The sequence below is a fragment of the Toxorhynchites rutilus genome, chromosome 2 (assembly GCF_029784135.1).
Source record: "Toxorhynchites rutilus septentrionalis strain SRP chromosome 2, ASM2978413v1, whole genome shotgun sequence".
NCBI lineage: Eukaryota > Metazoa > Arthropoda > Insecta > Diptera > Culicidae > Toxorhynchites > Toxorhynchites rutilus.
In genome coordinates, this window is record NC_073745.1 from 128,277,363 (window position 1) to 128,301,686 (window position 24,324).

At 39.8% G+C, this 24,324-nt stretch overlaps 1 protein-coding gene across 1 annotated transcript in view; it reads right to left on the reverse strand.

The window, feature by feature from the left end:
- Positions 1 to 288: 288 nt before the first annotated feature.
- The window catches only part of LOC129764640 (protein FAM117B-like), a 46,619-nt gene continuing 22,583 nt past the window's right edge, over positions 289 to 24,324 (reverse strand). The window contains exon 5 of the mRNA XM_055763908.1: positions 289 to 17,028. Within this exon, the coding sequence (XP_055619883.1) occupies positions 16,816 to 17,028 (213 nt within the window). The 3' untranslated portion in view covers positions 289 to 16,815. The remainder of the gene's footprint in view (positions 17,029 to 24,324) is intronic.

The window sequence follows — 24,324 nt, forward strand, 5'->3', positions numbered from 1 at the left end:
TCACCCAACAGTATTTCCAAACAACGTTTCTCCCCATCCGTAATAATAATTTCAAGTCGTTAAAGCTCCAAAAATGTGTCCGTTTTTATGGATCTTCAAATATTCTTTTTTCACTAACATGACGTTAAAACTAATTTTTACTTTTTTACAAAATAGCCAAAGGCGAGGCACATATTTCTCAGTTTTCTCTTTTTTTGTTTCTCTATATATTTTCTCTTATGTATCCAAAAAATATTTTGTCTTAATTTTTTTGTTACTTTTTTCTCTAAATATAAATTTTGAGACTTAATAATTGTTATCATTCCGGCTTTTTTTTTTAACCAGCGACTCATTGTCACACTTTTCCTCGTAATTGTTTAAATTTTTCTCGTTTACTGTTGGGCGAGCAGGGGAATGCTGGAAGCATTCTGAATATCACTTTATCAGTATAGATGGGAGAACGATGGGGATAGGGTTCAGCAATTTTCGTATTATTCGTAACGAAGCGCGTTAAGGCCGTTTTATATTATCAGGCACGTAGCGTAAACGGCACGTACCGACACCGGCAGACAAATACATGATGTATTCATATCATCAGGCATAGCAACTTCTCTGTACGGACCGGCAGCGCAGACGGAGCGGAGAAATGCTACTGGTGATTGAACCGATGTTGTACCGAAGAGCGACGAACGCACCCACACCACGAACTTCGACGTTGGGTTTGTATGTATGGTGCTACTCGCCCATGTAGTTCGTGCCCGGCACCGGCAAAATATTCTTTTCGAGAATTCCTTCATGCATTTGTCTGAAGCGTGCTGTGTATGCCCGGAGCCGTTCCGCTATATATACGCATACACATTTGAAACACACGCAATAATATTTGTCTTGCATGAAACGTGCCGTGCCGGTTACGCTACGTGCCTGATAATATAACATTACCTTTAGACGTCGTAATTTAGATTTAATAATTAACCAGTGTTCACAGATCGTGCTTGCTTCGGGGGCGAAGCTTTCTCGCAAAAGATAGCACTTTTGATACATTTGGGAAACTTGAACTACGATACACAAAAATAAAAATAATAAGGTAGGTATCCAATAGGGTGGCAGCGAAAATAGTCATGACAAATTTCAAAAACCGACCATGTACATTTTGTTTATTGGCCCAACAAAAATGACCTGTGCAAAGTTTCAGCTCAATCGGACAGATTTAGGGGTGCCTCAATGCGCTCAAAGTTTTTTTGCTTCTCGAAAATCTTCCAAGGGGGGGGATGAAGGAAATTTGGAAAATCGAAATTTTTTTTCGATGCCAAATGATTAAAAATGCATGAAACGTCGAGATCTGGTGTCATCTCGAAAAAAAATTTTTTGGCCGAAATGAATAAACTTTTTGAGACTTTGCCTGAGTGGCAAATGAACGTATGAAAGCAAAAAGAATTATCGAATTTAAAGATCCGACCATGTACATTTTGTTTATTGCCCCGAAAAAATGACCTGTGCAGAATTTTAGCTCAAACGGACAAGATTTAGGGGTGCCTCGAAGCTCTCGAAGTTTTGATTTTTTGATCCACGAAAATCTTCCAATGGGGGAGTAAAGGAAATTTGGAAAATCGAAATTTTTTCTTCGATGCCAAATGAATTAAAAATGCATAAAACGTTGAGATCTGGCGTTATCTCGAAAAAAAAATTCGGAAGAAAATCGACCTTTTGGGACTTAGCCTGAGTGACCAAAAAATCTAAACTCTGAGTGCTTTGAGGCACCCAAAATCTTGTCCGATTGAGCTGAAATTTTGCACAGGTCATTTTTTTGGGCCAATAAACAAAATGTACATGGCCGATTCTTTGAAATCGATAATCATTTTTTTCTATACTTTCATTGCCACTCAGGCTTACTCCGATCGATCCATTGCCACTCTAATATCCATTCGACGAAGATTTTGTTATAAATCATAATTCTATTCTTCGAATATTAAATGCCATCATGAAAGCTTCGAAAATACTAAAATCGACAAATATGACGATAAAAGAAACAAAATAACGTTTGCATAAAAAAAATGGCCAAATTTTACCAATTTTTCATGCGTTTATCTTAACACCTGAAAATGAGTCCACCTGTGCATCGTCAGTCATAGCCAATAAGTTTTCTAAAAAAAAAAAATTGACAGCGCAATTAGTTAAACTGGAAGTTATGGCGAAAACAGTAAAGCGACTGCGCTCCATGGTTTGTGCGTATTGGGAGTGGAAATCTTCAAGTACTTTGAGCCCGCCGGATACGCCCGTTCCGGTATCTAAAGGGTGTGTCACATCAAATTGCATCACGGAAAAAACGCTGTAGAAATTTGATTTTTAGGAATTATATCTTCAGCTTTCGCTTATAATCAGATAAGAGTGTATAGATCACGTTGGCCATGCTTCACTGTAAATTTTTCGTAAATTTGGAAAAATGTCGTCGAACGAAAAAGAGCGTCGTGAATTAATCCTGTGCACTCATTTCGAGAATCCGGAGTTGTCACATCGGGACATCGGTAAGATGCTGGGAATCGTCCAATCCACGGTCAGCAAAGTACTAAAATGATACTTCGAGAACCTAACCATCGACCGGAAGGTAACGAACGGCAAAAATGGATGCTCCGTCAGTGAAAAAGATCACAAGCGCGTAGTTAAGCAGTTTAGAGGTGATCCGAGAAGTTCGGTCCGGGATGTCGCCAATAAGCTGAATTTGTCAAGTTCATTCGTCCAGCGGACCAAGCAGCGGGAGGGCCTGCGTACATACAAGGTTCAGAAGGCTCCTAACCGCGACGAAAGGCAAAACATGGTGGGGAAGACGCGAGCCCGGAAGCTGTACACCGAAATGCTGACGAAGCCGCATTGCCTGGTAATGGACGACGAAACCTACGTCAAAGCGGACTTTCGTCAGCTGCCGGGCCTGTTGTTCTTCTCCGCAGAGGACAAATTCAGCGTTCCGGAGGAGATTCGCAAGCAGAAACTATCCAAGTTTGCCAAAAAGTACATGGTGTGGCAAGCGATCTGCTCTTACGGAAAGCGGAGCGCCCCTTCGTGATGACCGGCACGGTAAACGGGCAGGTTTACCTTAAGGAGTGCCTACAGAAGCGCTTACTACCACTATTGAAGCAGCACGAGGGCCCGACCATCTTCTGGCCGGAAGAACCCAAAAGTTGTCAAATCGGAGGCGGACTTCAAGAGAATGGATTCCTGTTCAAAAAAAACTACAACCTGACGTTGTACAGAGCCTTATGGACGGGGTAAAGAGGAAGGTGCGAGCATACGGGCTTGGGCTCGAAGTATGAATAAAAAGAAAATGCCAAAAGTTGTTTAATAGTTTTTATTTTACTGTCTAAAATTTTCAAAAGGATCGGTCTACTGGGCGAATTTCTACAGCGTTTTTTCCGTGATGCAATTTGATGTGACACACCCTTTATAATATCTTTACACTTTTGGAAAAAAATGAGAGCATTGAACGGAAGCCTGTCGTCCGACGGTGCTACGCGGTCGTAAACTGCAGCTGAAACTGAAGCAGGCTAAGCGTATTTAACGCTGGATGGCAACGACTGTCAGGGAACCAGGTATTTTACGTCCCCTACCGAGGAGGTAACTTCCGACTTGAAGTACATCTTCCACACCAAATTCCCAAGGAAGGTGCTTCTGTGGCTAACCATCAGCGTAAAGATGTCAAAGCCGTTCTTCTTGCGTTCGGGCCTTGCGGTCAACTTGGAGATTTACAGCACAAAGTGTCTGCCAGAAGATGCCTCCTTCAACTCTCCGAAAGTTCACCCGCTGCGTCCCATCGAGAATTTCTGAGCAAACCCGAAGAGCGGAGGGTCTACTCCAATAATTTCGTGGCGAAACCGGAGGAGGAACTAATAAATAAAGCTAAGAAAGAACTGAAAAACATGCAATGATGAATGTTCCGATCAATAACCGGAAGGACGCCAAACAGGGCGTCGAAATATTTTTCTAACATGGTCAATAAAATTATGTTTTATGGGAAATTTGTACAGTTAAATTATCTTTTGTAGTTTTTTATCATGTGCACCCGTGGCCGAGTGGTTAGCGTCCCACACTATCATGCCGGGTGTTCGGGTTCGATTCCCGTTCTGGTTGGGGGATTTTTCATCAAAGAAAATTCTTCCGGCTTGCACTGTGGTCACGCGTATTCTAGAGCTTGCCACTTTAGAGTACATTCAAGGCGTGTTATTCGGCATAGAAATCTCAACCAAGTATTAATGAACGACGCTAGTTAATGAATACGTTGAGACGGCAAAAGTTCCACAGGGAACGTTAACGCCATTCAAGAAGAAGAAGAAGTTTTTTATCACCATCCGAGAATTGTTTATTTTTTATGCAGGCGTTAGAAGAGCTACCATCAAATTGAACAGAAATAGAAACAACTAGTTTCAAGAAAAACAACTTGTAAAACTCATGATCAGACTCATCGGGTGCTAAACAGTTCATATGCATTGAAAACATCAACAAATTGACTGTTTTTCAATGACTTTTCGGGAAATTTGCTCTTGACGCATTAAATTGGGAGTTGTTAACACGAAAATGACTCCAAAATGAAATGTTTTTTTTTCGTGCTCAAAAAAGCAGGTGTGTTGCTAGATATCAAAACTAGTTACCATATAAGGTTATCATGTACCTCTTCTGCGCAGGCCACTCTGTGACCGCAACGCATCCATCCATCATGTGAGCTATCGGTAGCATACGCAGGTCACTCGGTGACCTATCTTATGCACGAGACTGTCACGCAAGCTAACGAGACTGTGCTCCGTCTTAAGACGCGTCCACATTACGCCGAGCGACCTTGGCCGTCCGGTAAAGCCAACTAAATGTGAACGTATCGCCCGGGCTTGCCGACGTGCCGAAAACCGACTCAAGACAAACCGAACCCAACCCGAAACAAGTGGGTCCGGTTCGAGAAAGTCGAATCAAAACAAAACGAATAAAAATTGGTGTTGACGACATTGTGCCATCCGGCATTGTGAATTGTGACGACGTGTGTTCGTGACGGCTTCGTACATCCGATGGGGCTTCGGCTTCGTGCACCCGATGTGGCGTCCACATTACATAACGAACCGAATATGCCGGATGGTACAGGCCGATCGGCATCATTCGGCATAATGTGGACGCGCCTTTACATTCCACTATTCGGTGAGAGCATCGCATGCAGTCTTCATGCGCGCTATCGTAAGCACCTCTCTTACGCAGGCCACTCATTGGATGCACCCATCATGCTCTCGATCGCACGGAACTACCAACACACAGATGGGTAAAAACTTTTCCAATACCCTGATAATATTACATTACATTATCACAATATAATTTATAATAAAGGTTTGATGCATTTTGATCTGCATCAGGTTTATATGCCAAGAAAATTTAAAAAAATCAATCAATCGGAAAACATGAAATTACAATGTTCTCTATTTATTTAGTTAGCGATTCTTTCTCATCTATATAAATGAAAATGGTTTGGTATCTGTATGTCAAAATTTAACTCGAGGACGGATCAACGGATTTGGATAATCATTAAGGTTTGATGCGTCTTGATCTGCGTCAGGATTATATACCAAAAAAGTTCTAAAAAATGATCGGAAAGTTGAAAAAACATATAAGATTGAAATATTATTTAATTAGCGAAATTTGCTTATCTATTGGGTGTGCTATTTAATTCGTTCCGTTTCCACAAGATGGCACAAGTTGCTATAAATAGCCGATGGCGATAGCTGATTTTTGCTAAATTGTCGACATCTGTCAACCAAATGCCGTTTACAAGTCTTTACAAGTTTTGCACAACAAGTTCAATTTTTACTGCGTTAAAAATGTCGAGTTTCGTTGCATCATTTGCGGGATGTTTTGATTTCCATTGGAAGAAAAGTGCAGCTGAAGCGCCTCGAGCGCTCGTGGAAGTTCATGGTAACTCTGCACTGTGGATAAATTTTGTAGAGAATGGTTTGCACTATTTAAAAGTGGTGAAGTTTGAAGATGAAAAATTAGAGACATTACTCGATCAAAATTTGTGTCAAACACAAACAGATCTTACATAATCATTGGAATTGACTCTACAAGCTATTTCGAATCGTTACCAGGAACCAAAAATGGATTCACTACGACAATCCAAAACGCAAAAGATCGTGTGTAAAGCCTGGCCAACCAAGAACATCAACGCCGAAGCCGAATATCCACGGTAGTATTTGGTGGAATCAAATAGGTGTGATCTATGAGCTGCTAAACCTGTTCAAACGATCAATGGAGACTTCCACAGACAACAATTGATCCGTTGAAAACGAGCTATTGTCGGAAAACTTCCAGATTATGTGACCTAATGGATAATACGCCATCATGACAACGCTCGACCTCGTGTTGCTGGTCGAGTTAGAAACTATAGCGGAGAATAGTGGATGGGAAATTCTGGTCCACCCACTTTATAATACAGACCTTGTTCCTCTCGGCTACCATTTGTTGAGATCGATGCAGAACGCTTTGAGTGGAATACGCTTTACTTTAGAACAGGGTATCAAAATTTGACCGGATTCAATAATTTTGAATAAATTAATTCATTTTATTATTCAATTAAACGTGTTTTCATGCTAAAAAAAAATTAATTCGTTCCGTTGCAAACCCAATACATTGGTTTGAAAATGAGTGAAACTTCTGAAGAAACATTGCTCGATAAATGCACAGCAGACACATGAATGAAAGTTTGTGAAGCTTACGACATGGATGATTTGGGTGAACGCAGTATTCAGGAGTGGTTTGTGCGATTTCATTGTGGAGAGACTGATATAAACATGACCAAAGATCGAACTCGCCAATCGCTGAAATCACTGAAAAAGTCAAATTATTGAAACTGATCGCGCAAGACCGGCATACAAGCTATCAGGAGGTAGCCCAAGGAACTGGAATATCCGAGTTCCCATCAGCGAAGAACTACTGAAATGCAAAAAAAATCTGTTCATTTCAGAAAATGGGTAAAAGATAGGAAGATCGTTCACAAAAGATCAAGGGGTAAGCGCAGCGAACCACCTCAAACCTCTTCAAAGCCTGGATTGCACCAAATAAAATGGTGCTATTGATATGGTAGTATTGGAAATCGTATATTATGAGGTGTTATCACATGGTCTTACGATTAACTCAGAAGTCTACTGTTCTCAACTAGATAGATTATACGAAGAAATTAAGAAGAAATCAACAGAAAAGGTTTTCTCAGCTGGATGGATTTTCGGAGCTTTTAGAACAGAAAATAAATAAATAAAACGTTCAAGAAATTAAAATAATGATTGACATACAAGAAACAAATATAATAATCGATAGCGAAACAAAAACAAAACAGTACATCTAAACAGAAGTTAAATACTCCGTTACAATTGCTTTCCAGACTGTAGTAATATAAATGATGCGTTAAGCCCCATTCGCACTGAACGTAACGTCCACGAATCAGAAAGCCAACAAAGCATTTGTTGGAGTTCGAAGTTATGTCCTCGCAAGTTGGAATATCACATTGCCCCTTTTTACCGTTCCTTTGATGTGAAGAGGATTTGTCTCTTCTAAGAATAGATCTTTTAACGGATTTTAATCACCTAGCAGGATTGAAATTCGCCCTGTTTTTCGTCCTTTGAAATAAAATCAAATCAAAAACAATCTTATAAAAGGTGTGTAACTGAAGAGAACAAAAAATATTCCAAGGTTGCAATCCCGAATCAAGCTGAACTATGGAAATGTAGCACTGGAGAGTGTAAATTATTCGATGCCGTTGTTTGGGGCTACCCTTGACACTCGGGGCTGCTTTTGATACATTTGTTTTCTAACAGAAATGCTTTTTGAATTTATATAATATCATGGGTATTTTTATGAAGTAATACTCTCGGCACCGTTTTGCATGGGCTGCTTCAAATGCCATTACCATTCATCGTAACGTTGGCCCCTTATGCACTGTTGGCACCATTCATAAACTAAGGTAAGTTAATAAACATTGTCACAAACACTATCACATTTCAGCTGCAGTTGTGCTGATTTTTGAATGATTGGCTGGTAAACGACTGGACCAAGCATACCCATCGGTACCAATTGGGCACAACAAAGACCTCATTCGTTCATTGGCTTCTCGTCTAATAACTCTTATCCCTACTTCCCCGTGATTTTGACTGGGGTACGAGTGATCACAGTGAAGATCGGGTGAGACACCTTCCTGAAATGACATGCGGTTTCGGGTACGTTCGGTATACGTCTAGGCACTAGGTACTAGGGGTAGGCACAACACCAATGACTTACGCTGATTCAGCTCTAAACACGGTCCCCACAAAGAACTGTGTCAACCTCTGTGGCCCCGAAGATAACCATGTGAACACAAAATGTGTTTGTGAGAAGCAGAAAAATAAAAAGGTAACTTATTTAAACTCGAGTGGCTACAACGATTACTAACAGTAGCAAACCATAAGGAGAGTAGCAAGCACACTACGAAATCTTGCATTTGTACCAAGCCAGATGTTCACGTCGACTTGAACCAATAGCACATCCCATGGACTTGGGAGGTACAATATGACGGTCAGAAAGAAGATATCGACATCGGACATCGGAAAACAACTCAGAATCGTGCAGTCAACTGTGTGTCTTGTGATTAAATGAAACATTGAGCATCGAGCGGAAGGAGAAATGTGGTATGAATGGATGTTCTATTAGTGATCAGGATAACAAGCGTGTCGTGAAAACGTTTAAGCGGAATCCCATTGCTTCGGTCAGGGATATTGCCAAAAGTTGAATATGTCCAAATCATTCAGAGAGCCATGGATCAGGAGGGACTGCATGTGTACAAAGCGCAGAAGGATCCAAATCGTAACGATCGGCAAAATACGGTGGGAAAGTCACGGGCCCTGTACACCCAGATGCTGACGAAGCCTTATTGTCTCATCATGGATGATGAGACTTACGTTAAGGCGGACTTCCGACAGCTTCCGGGGTTACTGTTCTTCGCCGCCCAGCACAAGTGTGATGTTTCGGAGGAAGTAATGAAGCAGAAATTTTCAAAGTTTGCCAAGAGATACATGATCTGCTCATGTGGCAAACGGTGTTCGTGACCGTTCGTGACTAACGGGACTGTGAACATGCAGATCTGCCTCACAGAGTGTCTACAAAAGCGTGTGCTTCGTCTGTTGAAGAAACACGAGGCCCCTACGATCTTCTGGCTGGATCTAGCTTCGTGCCACTATTTAAAGGATGTCCTGGGGTGGTACAAAGCTAACGAGGTCACTTTAGTACCCAGGGACATGAACCCCCCAGCGCACCGGAACTAAGACCAATCGAAATATACTGGGCTATTATGAAGCAGGCACTCGGAAGCAAGGAAGACAAATATGAGGAAGACATGAAGAAAAAGTGGATTTCTGCACAGAAGAAGCTGCACCAAGATGTTGTACAGAACCTTATGAGTAGAGATAAGCGCAAGCTGCGAGCGTACAGTTATGGTATTGAAGTTTAATGATATAAATATGCCAAAAGCTTACTAATGTCTGAAAGTTTGAAAAGGATCGGTCAACTAAGTAATTTTCTACAGCGTTTTTTCCGTGGTGCAATTTAATGTGGAACACCCTTTAGATGGAAGAAGGGACGTGAAGAAGACGAACTGCATTAACTGTTGGGAGGACCACCCATTATGCGCTCAGCGAAAATCGGGCAAGAATGTCAGTCAACAACGCGATGAAAATGGTTCTCAACAAGATGGTTCTATCAGGTGGAAAGCGAATGAACCGAGAAGATTAGAGACGACGAGAGAGACGTACAATTCAGGGGACAACGACTTCAAATTTAACAATGATGAAATGGTGCGAACTATAAGAAGACAAATAATTCGCGGTAATAAACTGTCGAAATGCCTCGAGGCCTAGGGAAGATCTTGATTGTGTCAAAAACATAGAGATTTCCCTCGCAGAACTTGCGAGATGATGGTGGTACGGGGCCTCTCGTTAATTATTTTACGAATGTGACAATCAGTGAACTTTTAAGGGCGCTAGAACGCTTCCCACTAGCCGGTTCCTAGCTACGGGTTTTAGGAGGTATATTATATATAAAAATATTTGAAACTCTTCATATTTGAGATATAAATCTGGGCAAATCTGAAAAAAAGTGTCCAAAGTAGCCCCACACTATAGTATCATCAGTAGTAATCTATTGACGTTCAAAGCTCACACAAAAGCTTGTGTGTCAGTAACCTTCAGTTGGGCTGAATTCGTCGTCTTTTAGCGGGACAGCATCGTCCTAACCGTGTGGTTGCACTTCACCACAAATGCTTCTGTTAAATAATTTGTTTCAGCAAATATTATGGTTATTATTTACTATATGGTTATCCTTATCATTTATAACTTAGCGCTCTATATTTTTAAAGAAACTTATACTCAACATTATCTCTTCAATATTTTTTTGTTATAAACATAAATCTTAAAATGATATATTTGTACATTTATTATTTGGGAATAATGTTAGCGAATTATTGGTTGGTAGTATTTATAGCAGTAATCCGTTCATTCAAAAATAAACTATTTCTACCTTATGTCTGTATTGCCAGAAACAGCGCTAGGTGTTTCGCGACTTGATGAAAGTTTAGGGGCATTTCAGGCGTCATCACTTTTTTTTTTATCAAATACTAATAGCCCAAACATTTGACCTCGATTTGACGCTCGTAACAACAACATTGTGATCTTCACATATCTTGCTTTGAGCATAGAAAGCTTCCCATTTTTAATACTGGGCTGTATATAGATTTTTTGTTTTAATGAAGTAACTACTTTTCGACTTTATCCTGCTTCCAGTTGTTGCTTGCTATTTTTTGTTATCACGAATTTTTCAACGTATTTTTACCTACACGCATAGGGAATGTAAAACGAATCATAATTAAAAATACACGACAAAAAGTCAGTACACGCGAAAAAGCCAACCTAATTTTTTGCCACTTGCTTGGTCCTTTGTAGACTACTGCTGTTCAGAAACCGCCATCTCTCTCTTATGATTTTTTTTTCTTCATGGGAGCAACTAGCTAGTCATATCTACGCACGCTGTTTATTTTTTTACATTTATTTTGGTACCGACATTATTGTGTATGTCATTTCTATGAGTCGCGTTCGGAAAAGATTATAATGTTCGTCCGTCTCATGCCTTGTCACACTTTGTAAACATTCGTCATTCACTTACAAGCAATCACTATTGTTAGCATGATACAGAGTTTAGTTTTGTTTTTGATAGTGTTGCAGCTCTACTAACTTGTTGTTATACACTGTGTGTATTCATCATTTTTGTATAGCAAAATATAACTGTTTTGATTCTATTGATTTTTTTTCTGTTTCGGATGACGTTCAGTTTAATTTAGTGATGAAGATGCGATTGTATGTATGTGGTTGCAAAAATTGTGTGTTGTGCTCTGTTTTAATAATTGACTTTATAACGGTGTTATGTTAACTTACACACAAGTCAAATGTTTACACTGGATGTACAAATATTTTCAAAGTGGTTACCAAATAACATTAAATCCCATCGGATTATCTTGTAATAACAATCTATGAAAGCCTCCCTTTGAAAATTAGTATTATTGCGTTGTGCCCAGTATGTGGGGAACATGTTCCATCAATAGCAACATATGTTTTTGAAGTCAAATTGTCCAGCTTACTGAAAATGGCATTACTACAGTAGAGAGACATTATGAAGAATGTATTACTTTTGATGGAGATTATGTTGGAAAATAGATAAAAAAATCCGAAATAACTGTTTTCATCATCAGACAGGGAACTCTCCACATAACCTTCACACAATAGCGTCGAAAAAGACCGAAAAATCGAAATAGATTTCATAAGCGTACACCAAACAACATTCTCACAAAATAATGACAAGATGGTTTTGTGATTTCGGATAAAATCTCCAAGGTGATAGAGGCGAATGAACTGAAAAGTTTAAAACCTTTATAATTCATCACGTTCGTTCGTTCCCCGAGGAGAATGAGCGTTCTATTCAAGAAATTATAGAAACTGAAGATTCTGCATCCAATAGCAGTTCACATAGAATGAAAACCCTACTCGCAGGAGCAACAGTACATCCATATAACAAAGCATAAATTAATCGGAATATATATCGAATACCTCTGAAATGCTGAGAATAAAATTACACTAACGCTTGCATGAAAAAATGGACAAATATTACCAACTTTCCATCTTAATATCTGGTGAAGAGACTACTTGTGCATCGTCAATCATAGTAACCCATGAGTTTTCAAACAAAATTTAACGACGCTATCAGTTGAACTGCGATGGTTGGTAGACGACTGGACCAAGCGACCATCGAACTTCGCGAACCTGAAGGCATAAAATAGAGCCCATTCGTGATTCATAGCTTTCTGTCCAGTAACTCCTATCCCTACCTCCCCGCTGTGCTGACTAGGGTACGAGTGACCATAGTGAAGATCGGATAACCAACTCCGGTGGGAGCTTGATCGTATGCTGACAGGGAAGGGGATGTATCCGAGCGTTTGTTCACCGATTGCGGCAATACACACAAGCTGGGTACAGCTATCATCATGATGGGGGAGTTGCAGAAGCGGGTGATTGGATGGTAGCCAATTAACAAAAGAATGTGCATACTAAGGGTGTGAGGCCATTTCTACAACATCAGCATTATCAACGATCACAGCCCCCATCTAGCTATCACCGATGACGATAAAGAAGAATTCTACGCGCAGCTAGAGCTTGAATCGATCGCTGCCCAAACACGACACCAAACAGGTCGGCCAAGAGGAGGAGTTCAGACCGGTAATTGGTAGGTTCAGCGCGACTGCAGGAGCCGAACGTTGCTGCAATATACTCGCAGCGTCTTTAAGCTGCGTTACCGGGGGTAGACGAACTGGATGCTACTCCCCTCGATAAATGCTGGAACACCTTGAAAGCAGCAATTGTCAGTACAGCAGAGACCGTCATCGTAAAGGAACAGCGATGACAACGGAACGAATGGTTTGACGACAAGTGCCGAGCGTTTCTGAACGAGAGGTATGCAACGAGCGACTCGACAGAACGTGGAACGATACCGACCGAAGTGATGGCAGCAAATACATCTCTTTCGGGCAAAAAAGCCGCTCAAGAATCGCGAAAGTTCTTCAAGAATCGCGAAAGTTCTCCAAGAAACTGTACGCCTCGCACATGGGCTTTGTGCCGCGGACCGAAATGTGCAGGAACAAGGAAGAAGGCATCTTGATGAACGAACGCGAGGTTATCGAGTATCAGGTCCCAACGCCCCACATCTTCGTCGAATTCAAATGATACAATCGACCGACGACTGTCATGCGGAGAGCGGGCTTCAACAAGCGGGGCTCGATATTCAACGAGTCTAGCCAGTTTATCTGCTTCGCCGGCGTCGTGCATATGATTGGAAGAACATACGCGACGGTAGCGTACTTGTATACCCGACTGTAACACGAAGCAGAACTGATTAGGATTGGGTGCAATGCGTCTAAGACTAAATACATGCTATCAGGAAAGACTGATCGTAACAGAATTCTTCTTGGTAGTAGTGTTGTGATCGACGGCTGTCGTCGCAAGGATCACTGTTTGCAAGCGTGATTCATTGCATAGCGATAGAGTGTGCGGTTAGACCGCGTTCCATCATAAATGTGCAGGGAAATACATTAACGAAGGACGGGAGAAATCCCAAAATAGCTCACTGAAGTCCAATAAATGGGCTTAACAAATATCATTGATATTTTTAGATTACCAGACGGGTGCAATAAATAAGCAGAGATCTTATCATCGTTCCCTTCTGGCGTAGAGAAGACATCACAAGGAGGCAATATAGGGAAAATTCGTGTATAAAAGGCTTGAACTTTGACTGAATAAATGACTCTCAGACTTACACTCAACCGAGTAGTACCACCATTCAATATCACATCCTAAGGAACAGGTTATGAGGGGTCTAAGGGAGACCACAGGAACCAGGAAGAAACAAGAAGGACCAACAGGAAAAAGAACCAGAATTCGGAAAATTCTGACAATCCTCTCTACCTCTCTCCACTCTTTTTCCCTACCTGGCACCGCTCGGCCAAAACCTCCAAGTGACGCGGTACTACCGAATCACACCAGCATAATTGTTATATGATCTACGTGATCTGGCCTTCCGAAAAGCGTCCAGTAAAGGGCTTTTCCCCTTTTCTCATTCGCGCACTAGCGCACGTTGGCAGCCACATTTGGTGGCTCCGTCAGAAAACTTTCGTACTACGCTGAGCTGCAGCCACATTTGGTGCCTCTAACGTCAAGCGTGATCAGCACAAATTTGAAAGCCACAACGGCGACGAGCTCGAGGTGATAGAAGATTTTGTCTACCTTGGTTTGTTGATAACAACTGACAACAACAATAGCCGTGAAATTCGAAGACGCATAGTCAACGGGAGTCGTGGGCTCTGCAAATCCTTAATGTCCAACAAACTCTCACCTCGTACAAAGTGTACCATCTTCTTCTTCTCCTTCTTCAATGGCACTAACGTTCCTAGAGGAACTTCGCCGTCTCAACGTAGTATTACTTACGTCATTTTTATTAGTACTTAGTTGAGATTTCTATGCCAAATAACACGCCTTGAATGCATTCTGAGTGGCAAGCTCTAGAATACGCGTGATCACAGTGCATGTCGGAGGAAATTTCTTTGACGAAAAATTCCCCTGACCAGAACGGGAATCGAACCCGAACACCCGGCATGTTAGTTATGACGCTAACCACTCGGCCACGGGAGCACAAGTGTACCATCTACAAATCCCGGATTCGACCGGTTCATCTCAATGGGTACGAAGCAAGGACGATGTCCGAAGAGGACTCGCAAGCACTTGGTGTTTTCGAACGCCGAGTGCTCAGAATCCAGAAAGTCCTCAAGGCTGGACGAGTGCGATGGGCAAGGCATGTTGCAAGATTGTCAGACAGTAGTTCTGCGAAGATGGTGTTCATATCGAATCCGGTGGGAACAAGAAGCCCAGCGAGGTGGTTGTACCAGGTGGAACAGGACTTGGCAAAAATCGGTGAGTTGGGGAACTGCAGCTATGAACCGAGTTCATTTGCGGAACAAAGTTGTGGATACGTTCCAATCTCTGCATGGAATGTACCATCATTGTAAATAAATGAATTAGTTGACTTCGGAAGTTATGGCGAAAACAGTAAAGCAACTGCGCACCATAGTTTGTGTGTATTGGGAGCTCCATCCCGTTGTGAAGAAGTGGACATTGTCAAGAACTTTGAATCCGTCGGATACACCCGTTCCGGTATCTATGAAGCTGAAGCTAAAGCAGAAGACGGAAAGAAAGTTGGATACATCGTTCCGGGCTTTGGGACGAGAGGAAATACCTAGCGGAGATGGACATCATCATGAGGAAATGTAAGTCCAAAAAAAAAATCGGGACAAGGATGTGGTATTTTGGCCGGACCTGACCTCCGCTTATTACGCGAAGACATCGCTGGAGGAGATGAGCTGCTTAAAAAGAGATGTTGTTCCGAAGTCCGCCAATCCCCGAACGTCCTCCTGCTGCGTCCCATCGATGATTTCTGGGCATACATGTAGCGAAGGGTCTACTCCAACAATTTCGTGGCGAAAACGGAGGAGAAAAAAGCAAAGTAAGAACTGAAAAACACGCCAACAAGTATGTTTTCGACATCAATGACGAAAGTGTTGGCCAACTGCCAGGAGATCGTCCGATAGGGCGTCGAAATATTCTTGTAACCTGGTCAATAAAATGTTGTTTCATGCAAAATTAGTCGCATTTAATTATCTCTTTTATAGTTTTTTATCGCCATCTGAAATTGTCCATTTTTTAATGCAAGCGTTATGCTGGAAAATTTGTTTATTCACCTTCATATTGAACGAATTCAATGACAATGGACACAAGAAAACTGAAACAAAGCACCACAGAAAAACACAAATGAGGATAACTATTACAATTGTCCCACTATCGCGCGAGGGTTTTCCGCTGCATCTCTTCTTGAACGATGATTTTTTTTTCGAATGGTTATAAATTTGGTTTGAAATCGCATCAGCATCAATACATCACCAAAAAATTAGACGCCTACAATTCATCCGATTGGTTTACAGAAAAAAAAATTATATCCATTCCCTGTCCCAGCGCAGCTGCTATGCGCCGCATTCGACTCTAAAGAGTGTTTACTCGGCCATGCAAGTCTACGATGATATACTAAAGCGGTACCAAGATAATAGTTATGTAAAGTTTTACCGTACTTTCCACCTCTGTATCTGTGTGTTGCGCTGTCGCACTAGTTTTATTACTTTTCTGTACCTGATAGATGTCATTCGATCTAATTATTTTGTTTTCAATAAAAAACTGCCTTTCAAAATCTGGCGTTCAAAATTTGTATATTTTGTTCTTCTCGCTGTAATTTCGAGCTGTATTCTGTTCTCTTCTCATCATGATTTATTTACATACAACGTCGTCTTTCGAAAACTGGCGTAAAGAACTACAAACTGAAGGGTTGAGAGTGTGAAATCATGAACAAAAAGTTCTCATTGAAAATCTTATCGTGAACGAAAACGTATTTACAAAACACAAATTTTGGGTTGCCATCCTAATATGTACGAAGCGACTACGTTAATTGCGGGGAACTAGATAGGGGATTTAATTTTTCCGCTGCTCTTTTGGTTTTGTGGTTTGCAATCGACAGATCAACTGGTTTAGTTTTCGTTTATAAAATGATATTGAATCGACATTTTGGTTGTACCTACCGTGTTAGTGGCGCACACAAATGCGCACACTAACCAAGAAAATCGGGGTGCCTTGGATTTCGTGCTGCTCGTAGAATTGCCTAATTTGCATTGCCAGGTTCCGTCGACGGGGGGTCTTCGATTTCGGTATCTTCTGCGTTACCATCGTCGTCTTCCGGTGTAGTCTTCAGAGTCGGCAGCGGTTGCAACGGCTGAAATGCAGATCCGAGCGATGGCCTCAGCTGGAAAGCGACGCACGGTTTGAAGTGGGTCGTGTTTGTACTAGTATCGGCTTCCGTCAGTCTAAGATTCACCTACGATTGTAGAGAGAGCTCTTTGAATTATTTGATTGAATTACATATCAGTCCGAGTGCATTCAAGGCGTGTTATTCGGCATAGAAATCTCAAATAAGTACTATTAAAAATGACGCGAGAAATACTACGTAGTTCCTCTAGGAATGTTGGTGCCATTTAAGACATATGAGTTAGAGATCTTCTGCAGACCCAATGATCATTTCTAAGGGTGGGTTTAGACTAGGGATATATTCATGTGAAGAAATATGATGAGATTTATAGAAATCGCATCAACCGTTTACACTAGCGTGAACTTCTATAATGAATATATTCATATTTTCGGTGAATTTATTCACCTAAAGTAGAACTGCATCCAACTTTAGTGATTTCTCACCAGTGAGAAATTCACAAGCGTTTACATATGCTGAATTTATTCAAGTTATATATACCTCGAATAAGTGTATCATATTATTCTCACCAGTTTACACCTATTTTCACGTGAATAAATCCATCTATAGCTATAGATCTCCCTAATGTAAACCCGCCATAACACATCCGTTTTCAAGGCTCTCCCCGTGTTTTCGACAGACTTGGTTTTTTCCCTTTATAGAATGAAGTTTACTCTTTGGAAATTCCATAGGAATACTACAAGTAATATGATTAACATACGCCTTAATTTTTTTTGTGGCGAATAGGCTAGAAAGATTGTTATAGGCAAACTGCAGTTCAAAGTTTTTGACCAACATCCCGATTCCTGGAACAATCGACCCATTTTTCATTTATTCGAATGTGACGACAAGCAATATACAGCACTTGTTCGCTAACTGGGCTATTCGCGATGACAGTGGTACAGTGTCGACGGCTGGTGGTTTGGGTTCCAAATTCCATAGTGTAATCTCTATCACATTAGAAGACACGAAGCCAGTTTTAACCCCTTCCCGTATTTTTTAATACGTCACACATCAACTGATTTCACTACTCTGCTGAGCGTTCTAGCACCCTATGTTATGCTAGAACAACGCGAGTGAGACTCGATGTTGTACGGAAAAGGGTTAAAATGTTAAATTTGAATGAAAATTTCTACATCGTCTTATTTGATTACTTGAAACACGTATACTTCACTCCTAATTAACCATTTGTCTATAAATTCCCGATATTTTTACTGAAACTTTTCATTATAATATAAAATTGGCTTCAGAAACAATTTTCCCCGCTCCCCTAAACTCGCAAACGAACCTCAATGCCAATTTATCGCGAATAGCCCAGTTAAAAGTCAAATATAAACTGTTGTCAAAATCGAAAATACTCCAATGCATTACGTATTTAGAGTTGATGCACTCAAAACAAATTATTAGTAATGTATTATATATTTATCATCAATATGATTATATTTATTTGATTTTGATTGTAATTTGAATAAATTGAGTCACTTGGAGAAAACGTTTTAATGTTGCTTCAGAGACGCCTCGATTCTAGTTTATGAAATTATCAAGGAGAACTTTTTAGTCCGATGTTATAAACCACATAAAACGTTAACATAAACAACCGTATCGCTAATGGAAATTTGACTCAAATTATAACCCAATACATCATTTTATTACTTACCGATATAACATATTAGGTACAGAGAAAAACACTTCGAACATGTTTATTTAATATGGCGTTCAGACTCTATGTATTAAGTGATATAGACCATCTTAAAAACATCACAAATAGCCATTATTTTCTGAGCAAATTTAATGCATGAACATTTGTTCAACCATTATACATTCGCTATAGCCTGAACGCTTTATTAACATTATTAACGTAGTATAAGTGTACGTTGATGCGATTCGAATGGTTTAGTCGAATTTTGTCCTTTTTGTCCGAATGTGCCGCATGTGTGGGGCAGTTTCGGACAGTCCTGGGACACTTTTGGACAACGAAAAAAACTACAGCTAGCTTAATGAAAATTTTGTGCTTATCAACAATTTCTTCCGTTTTCTCCTTCCAGCCTTTTCTGCATTCTTATGTTTATAAGTATTTGTTTGAATGGAATCTGCTTGCCATGTAAAGAGTCTATCAAAATACGTGATTTTCCCTTCTTCCTTCCGCTTCCGCACCGATCTACTCAAAGTTTTCGTGAACATTCAACATTCAACAAGAATGCACTGTATTAAACATTTCGTATTCTCCGCTATCGAATCCATAGTCATTTGCATATTTATTTATCATCGATAGTTCGTTTTCCACTAGAGGCTCCGATCAAAACGGCAAAAGAATAGAAACGGGAAATAGTTCTTTGGTGAGCGAAGGAGAACATTCTACGCCAACTTCACAGTTATAGCTAAATGAATTTCCAGTTCAGTTCTCGTTTTCAAAGGGTCTCTAACCCAAAGTTCGTTCGTCCCTTAAATGGATATCCGAGCGGGCACCCGCTTATATACAGATTTGTATGTTTTCAAAACTATTTTTAAGCTATTGAAACAAGTTTATCGAGTCAATTAAAAGCAAGCATATAACTGTTAGACATCTTACCTTTCAAATAAAATGATTACCATACCACTTCGTTGAGCAGGAAAAGAATTATTACCGCTCAAAGTAGGAATCGATTCCTCCTCTGAAATACCCAGCGCAAATAATACCCTCCCTCTCCACCAGTTAGAATCATCAATCGGTTGCGACATTCGGGTACATTTGATATTTTAACTGCCTGATGTGGTGAAATATTTGATATATTTCGCGTTTTCCGCTATCGAATCCATAGCCAATGGCACCATTTGTACGTAATATATATCGAATTATCATCGATACTTCGTTTTTCGCTAAAGCCTCCGTTCATTCCGGCGGCAGAAAAGTAATGGGGTCTGGAGAGAAGAGCATACTGCATTGGTGAGCGAACAAGAACGTCCTACACCCGCTTCACAATCGCAACTAAATTGATTTTCGAGCAGGCACTGGCTTATATAGAGATTCGTGTACTTTCAATAGTTTGTTTTCATTGCTATTTTTATGCTACTGAAACAATTTTTCGGGTCAATAAATAGCAAGCATATAACTCTTAGACATTTTATCTCTTGTACAAAATGATTACCATACAATTTCATTGAGCCGAAAAAGAATCATTAACGCTAAAAGAAGGAATGAATTCCTCCTTGGAAATATCCAGCACAAATAAAACCCCCTTCCCAAAAATCCCAAACGACGATCGATTGTGACATTAGTAAATGAATGATATTATAACTGTTAAGGTGGAAACAGAATGCCGTGTTGTGCGTTGCTTCTTATCTGCAGCCATTGCTTGCGTTTTGTACTAAAACATTCGCCCGACGCAGTCTGTTGATTTGCAGTCACAATCTAGCGTCAACGCGTCACCACTTTTCAGGTAAACAAAAACAAAATAAAGTTCGTATGAAAATTTTATTTTTGTTGTGTCCACGGATCAGTTGAATGTTTTTAAAAACAACACATTGACATATCCGCGCTGGCGGCATTGAGCTTCGTTTACTAGTTTAGGGGAGAGTGAAAGAATAGGTGATTTTCAGTTGGAATGAACACGTTTTCAAAATTAAAATTATGAATGAAAATTAGCTTTTCTATATCAAACAAGTATTCTATTTAAATGAAAAACATTTTTGTTTGCAGGTGGTGAAAAAGTCTCATACGTAAATTGTTTATGAAGACAACTCTATATTATGATGAAAAAATTCAGCAACATTGTTGGAATTGTTTAGCCATATGGTTGAATGAAAGTCAGAAACACGTGTTTCAAGTAATCAAATAACATGATGTGAAAATTTTCATTCAAATTTTAGAATTTAAAAACCGGCTTCGTGTCTTCTAATCTGATAGAGATTACACTAATGAGTTTGGGACCCAAATTATGGCCCTAATTTGAAGTTGTCACCAGACGTCAACACCATGCCACTGTCATCGCGGATTCGGCGCAAGCAGTTCAGAATAAATGCTAGCGTTTAGTACAACGATGCTAATGACGCAACGCATTATTGTGTTCGACTAAATGGAAACACACATATTTAAAATGAAGTGTCAAAGCACAATTGTCGCAACGCGACGCATAGCGCTGCATTCTGGTCCCACCTTTACTTTCACCAATGTGGTTTCTTTGGAATGGTGAAATATCCTCCACACCATATATCAAACATTTCGTATTCTCCACTATCAAATAGTCAATGGCACCCCTCTGTATCGATAGTCAATGGCACCCTTCTGTATCGAGTTATCATTGATACTTCGGTTTTCGCTAAATGTTCCGTTCAGTTCGGCTGCAGAAAAAAATATGATTGGATGAGGAAACCATAACGCAGAGTGATGTGGGCGAGACCATCCTCATGTCACATCGCAATCACAACTAAATGGGGTCCCGAGCGCCTGCTTATATACAGATTTATGTGATTCCAATAGCTTGTTTCCAAAGCAATGTTTAAGCTATTGAAACAATTTTGTACATTGTACATATTATTTTTCGATTGAAGTGATTATCATACTACTCCGTTCAGCCTGCAAAGAGGTTTTATTGTTCAAAACCTTGCACTTCAAGTGTAACGCTCTGCTTTTCGAAACTTTGAACTTACACTCCGGTTTAGTAATGGTCAAATATCAACAAGGACAGAGTTAGTGGGCCTTTTTGGGTCTGTCTTAAACTGGCTCTAATTCAAAAAGTACGCTATTTGGGACGATTGCTCAAATTTCTGCATAACTCGAGAACTAATTAAACAAATAGAACCAAATTCGGCATGTGAAGGTTTTAGGGGTGGAGAAATGTTTCTATTGTGGTTCGACGCTCCTCCCCCTCTCTAAGGGGAAGATGGGTTACATAACTCGAAAACTAAGAACTAAACTGGCATGTGGAGGTTTTAGGGGACAATAAATGTTAATATGATGGTTCGACACTCCTCATCCCCTCTCTAAGGGGGTGACTACCATACAATTGAGACACAAATTTCTGCATAACTCGAGAACTAATCAAGCAAATGGAGCCAAACTTGGCATGTGAGGGTTTTTAGGTACGAGAAATGTTTCTGTGATGGTTTGACATACCTCCCTCCCTTGAAACATACCACCCATACAAACAAAACACAAATTTCTGCATAACTCGAGAATAAATAGAACAAATGGTATGTATTCTGTATTTTCAGTCATTCCATGCCAAACCAATAGAGTGGTTCTCAGACTATCGTCAAAAGTGGTAATTTTGTTCTTTATCGCAAAACATCAGACCCGTATTTTTTATTTTTTTATTAGGCTGTCCATTTTTTTGGGTGGTACGAAAAATCTATTTTTTCCACTTTTTCCCAAAAAGTGACTTTTTTCAAAATTTTATAACACTTGAACCACTGAATCGATTTAGACGATCGACATATCAAATTAAAGCCAACAGGCTAGCCTTCAAATGAAAAATACTTAGCTTGCAAAAATATGGATTTTATTTTTATAACTATCGATTGAAGTCGTTTTTTGACATAGGACTATGTCTACGAAAAATGTAACGATTCATTAAGAGTTTTCAAACGTATATAACACGAAATCGTTACTGCGACATATGTTGTGTTATATACCTTTAGACAGGAAATTTATCCAGCTTTTTTTTTGCTTTAAACATGAACAGTGAATATAGTGATGAAAGATAACAATTTGACGATTAAAATGGGTATGTTTTCTTTCGATTGCACTAACCACTCGCTTTTCTCCCCGACGCAACGAGCAATCTTTTTGCCTAAATTCGGGCGTTTGCTCACAATGTAAGTTGATGCGTATAATGAATTATTCTCCATTTACCGATAATTGGCATTTATCAGTTATTGTATTGTATGTTGCTCAATCAATTCGTGCTCAATTTACTTTTTTATGTCGTAGGTCTTGCTACTAACAATTTAGGTAATTGTGGTCTAGGATTTAAAAGATACAAGTCCATACAGGAAACGGGTGCAATTCAATTTTCAGTGCTTTCATTTGATGTATCAAAAAAGAGAAGAAAATACAGATTTTGAACAATGAAAAAACTCAATTCAAATGAAATTACTACACCAAATCACAGTCCTGTGTCAAGATCCCGTCTGTGCCGCTAGGCCTAGATCCATCAACTTTTATTGTTTTCATGGCTTTGAACTACAGGACGCTATATTTTTTATATTTTTTCATGAAAGCTGAGGATTTTTTACATACCATATTTCAATATCAGAGATGCTATTTTTTTCGTTTTTGAGATATGATTTTTCAAAGTTAACAGATGGTTCGAAAAAATAAATTTTCCCCCTTTTCCAATACAAAAACCCATAACTTTTGAACTACTCGGTCCAGATGATCGACATATCAAATTGAAGCTTATGAGTAAGTTTTCTTTTATTGATTGAGTTAGTTTTTCATAGTTTTCTTGGTTAAAGATAGAGGACGCGATATTTTTTTACATAATATATCACTTAATCAGAGATGTGTTTTCCTTGGTTTTTGAGTTATTATTCTGCAACTTGGTGACTTTACATGAAATGGCCACCTTAACGAAAAAATAAAAAATACAGGTCTAATATTTTACGATAAAGAACAAAACTACCACTTTTCATGGAAATCTGAGAACCACTATATCGGTTTGGCATGGAATGGCTGTTTTATTATATTTTCTGTATCAAATATGTATTCCATGTAACGAATTGGATCCGTGATTGAATCCATGAACGTTCGCTTAGTAAGAAAATGTAAATGTTCGGAAGTATTGATAAAAAATCCATTTTGGGCGAGACGAAGTTTGCCGTGTCAGCTAGTTTGTTTGTTTTTATGTTTAAAATGAGTATAGGTATCTCATGCAAATAACATCCGCCGTCGCTATCGAATAATACGAGGAGTACGCGCGATAAATAACTGAATATATTGCCGGTCTTTTTGATTTCAGATGAGTTCTCTTGATTGCTTTCTAGGGATTCCCATCGAGAGCCGCGATTGGAATCGATTAATGAATATACAGGTTAAATAACGGAATACATCTTCGGCCAGATTGGTTTAGTAGTGTTCCATTGCAAACCTAATCAGGTTTCCCAAATATCTCAGACTTCGCGCGTTTAACACGTTGAACCCCGAATTGGTTCTGCTGCGCTTTCCATTCAGCCCGCATCAAGAGCGTTTACACAATATCAGTGTAGTCCCTAGGGACCGACGCGGGCCTAACGTGTTAATAACGGAATACATTTTTCCGACCTCATTGGTTTTACAGGAGTTCTCTCGGTTGCCTTCCTAGGTTATCAAAACACAACTCTACGCAGTCGCGATGAATAATGGAATATATCGGTTTTAGATAAGCTATTTTATTTACCTTTTCAGGTATC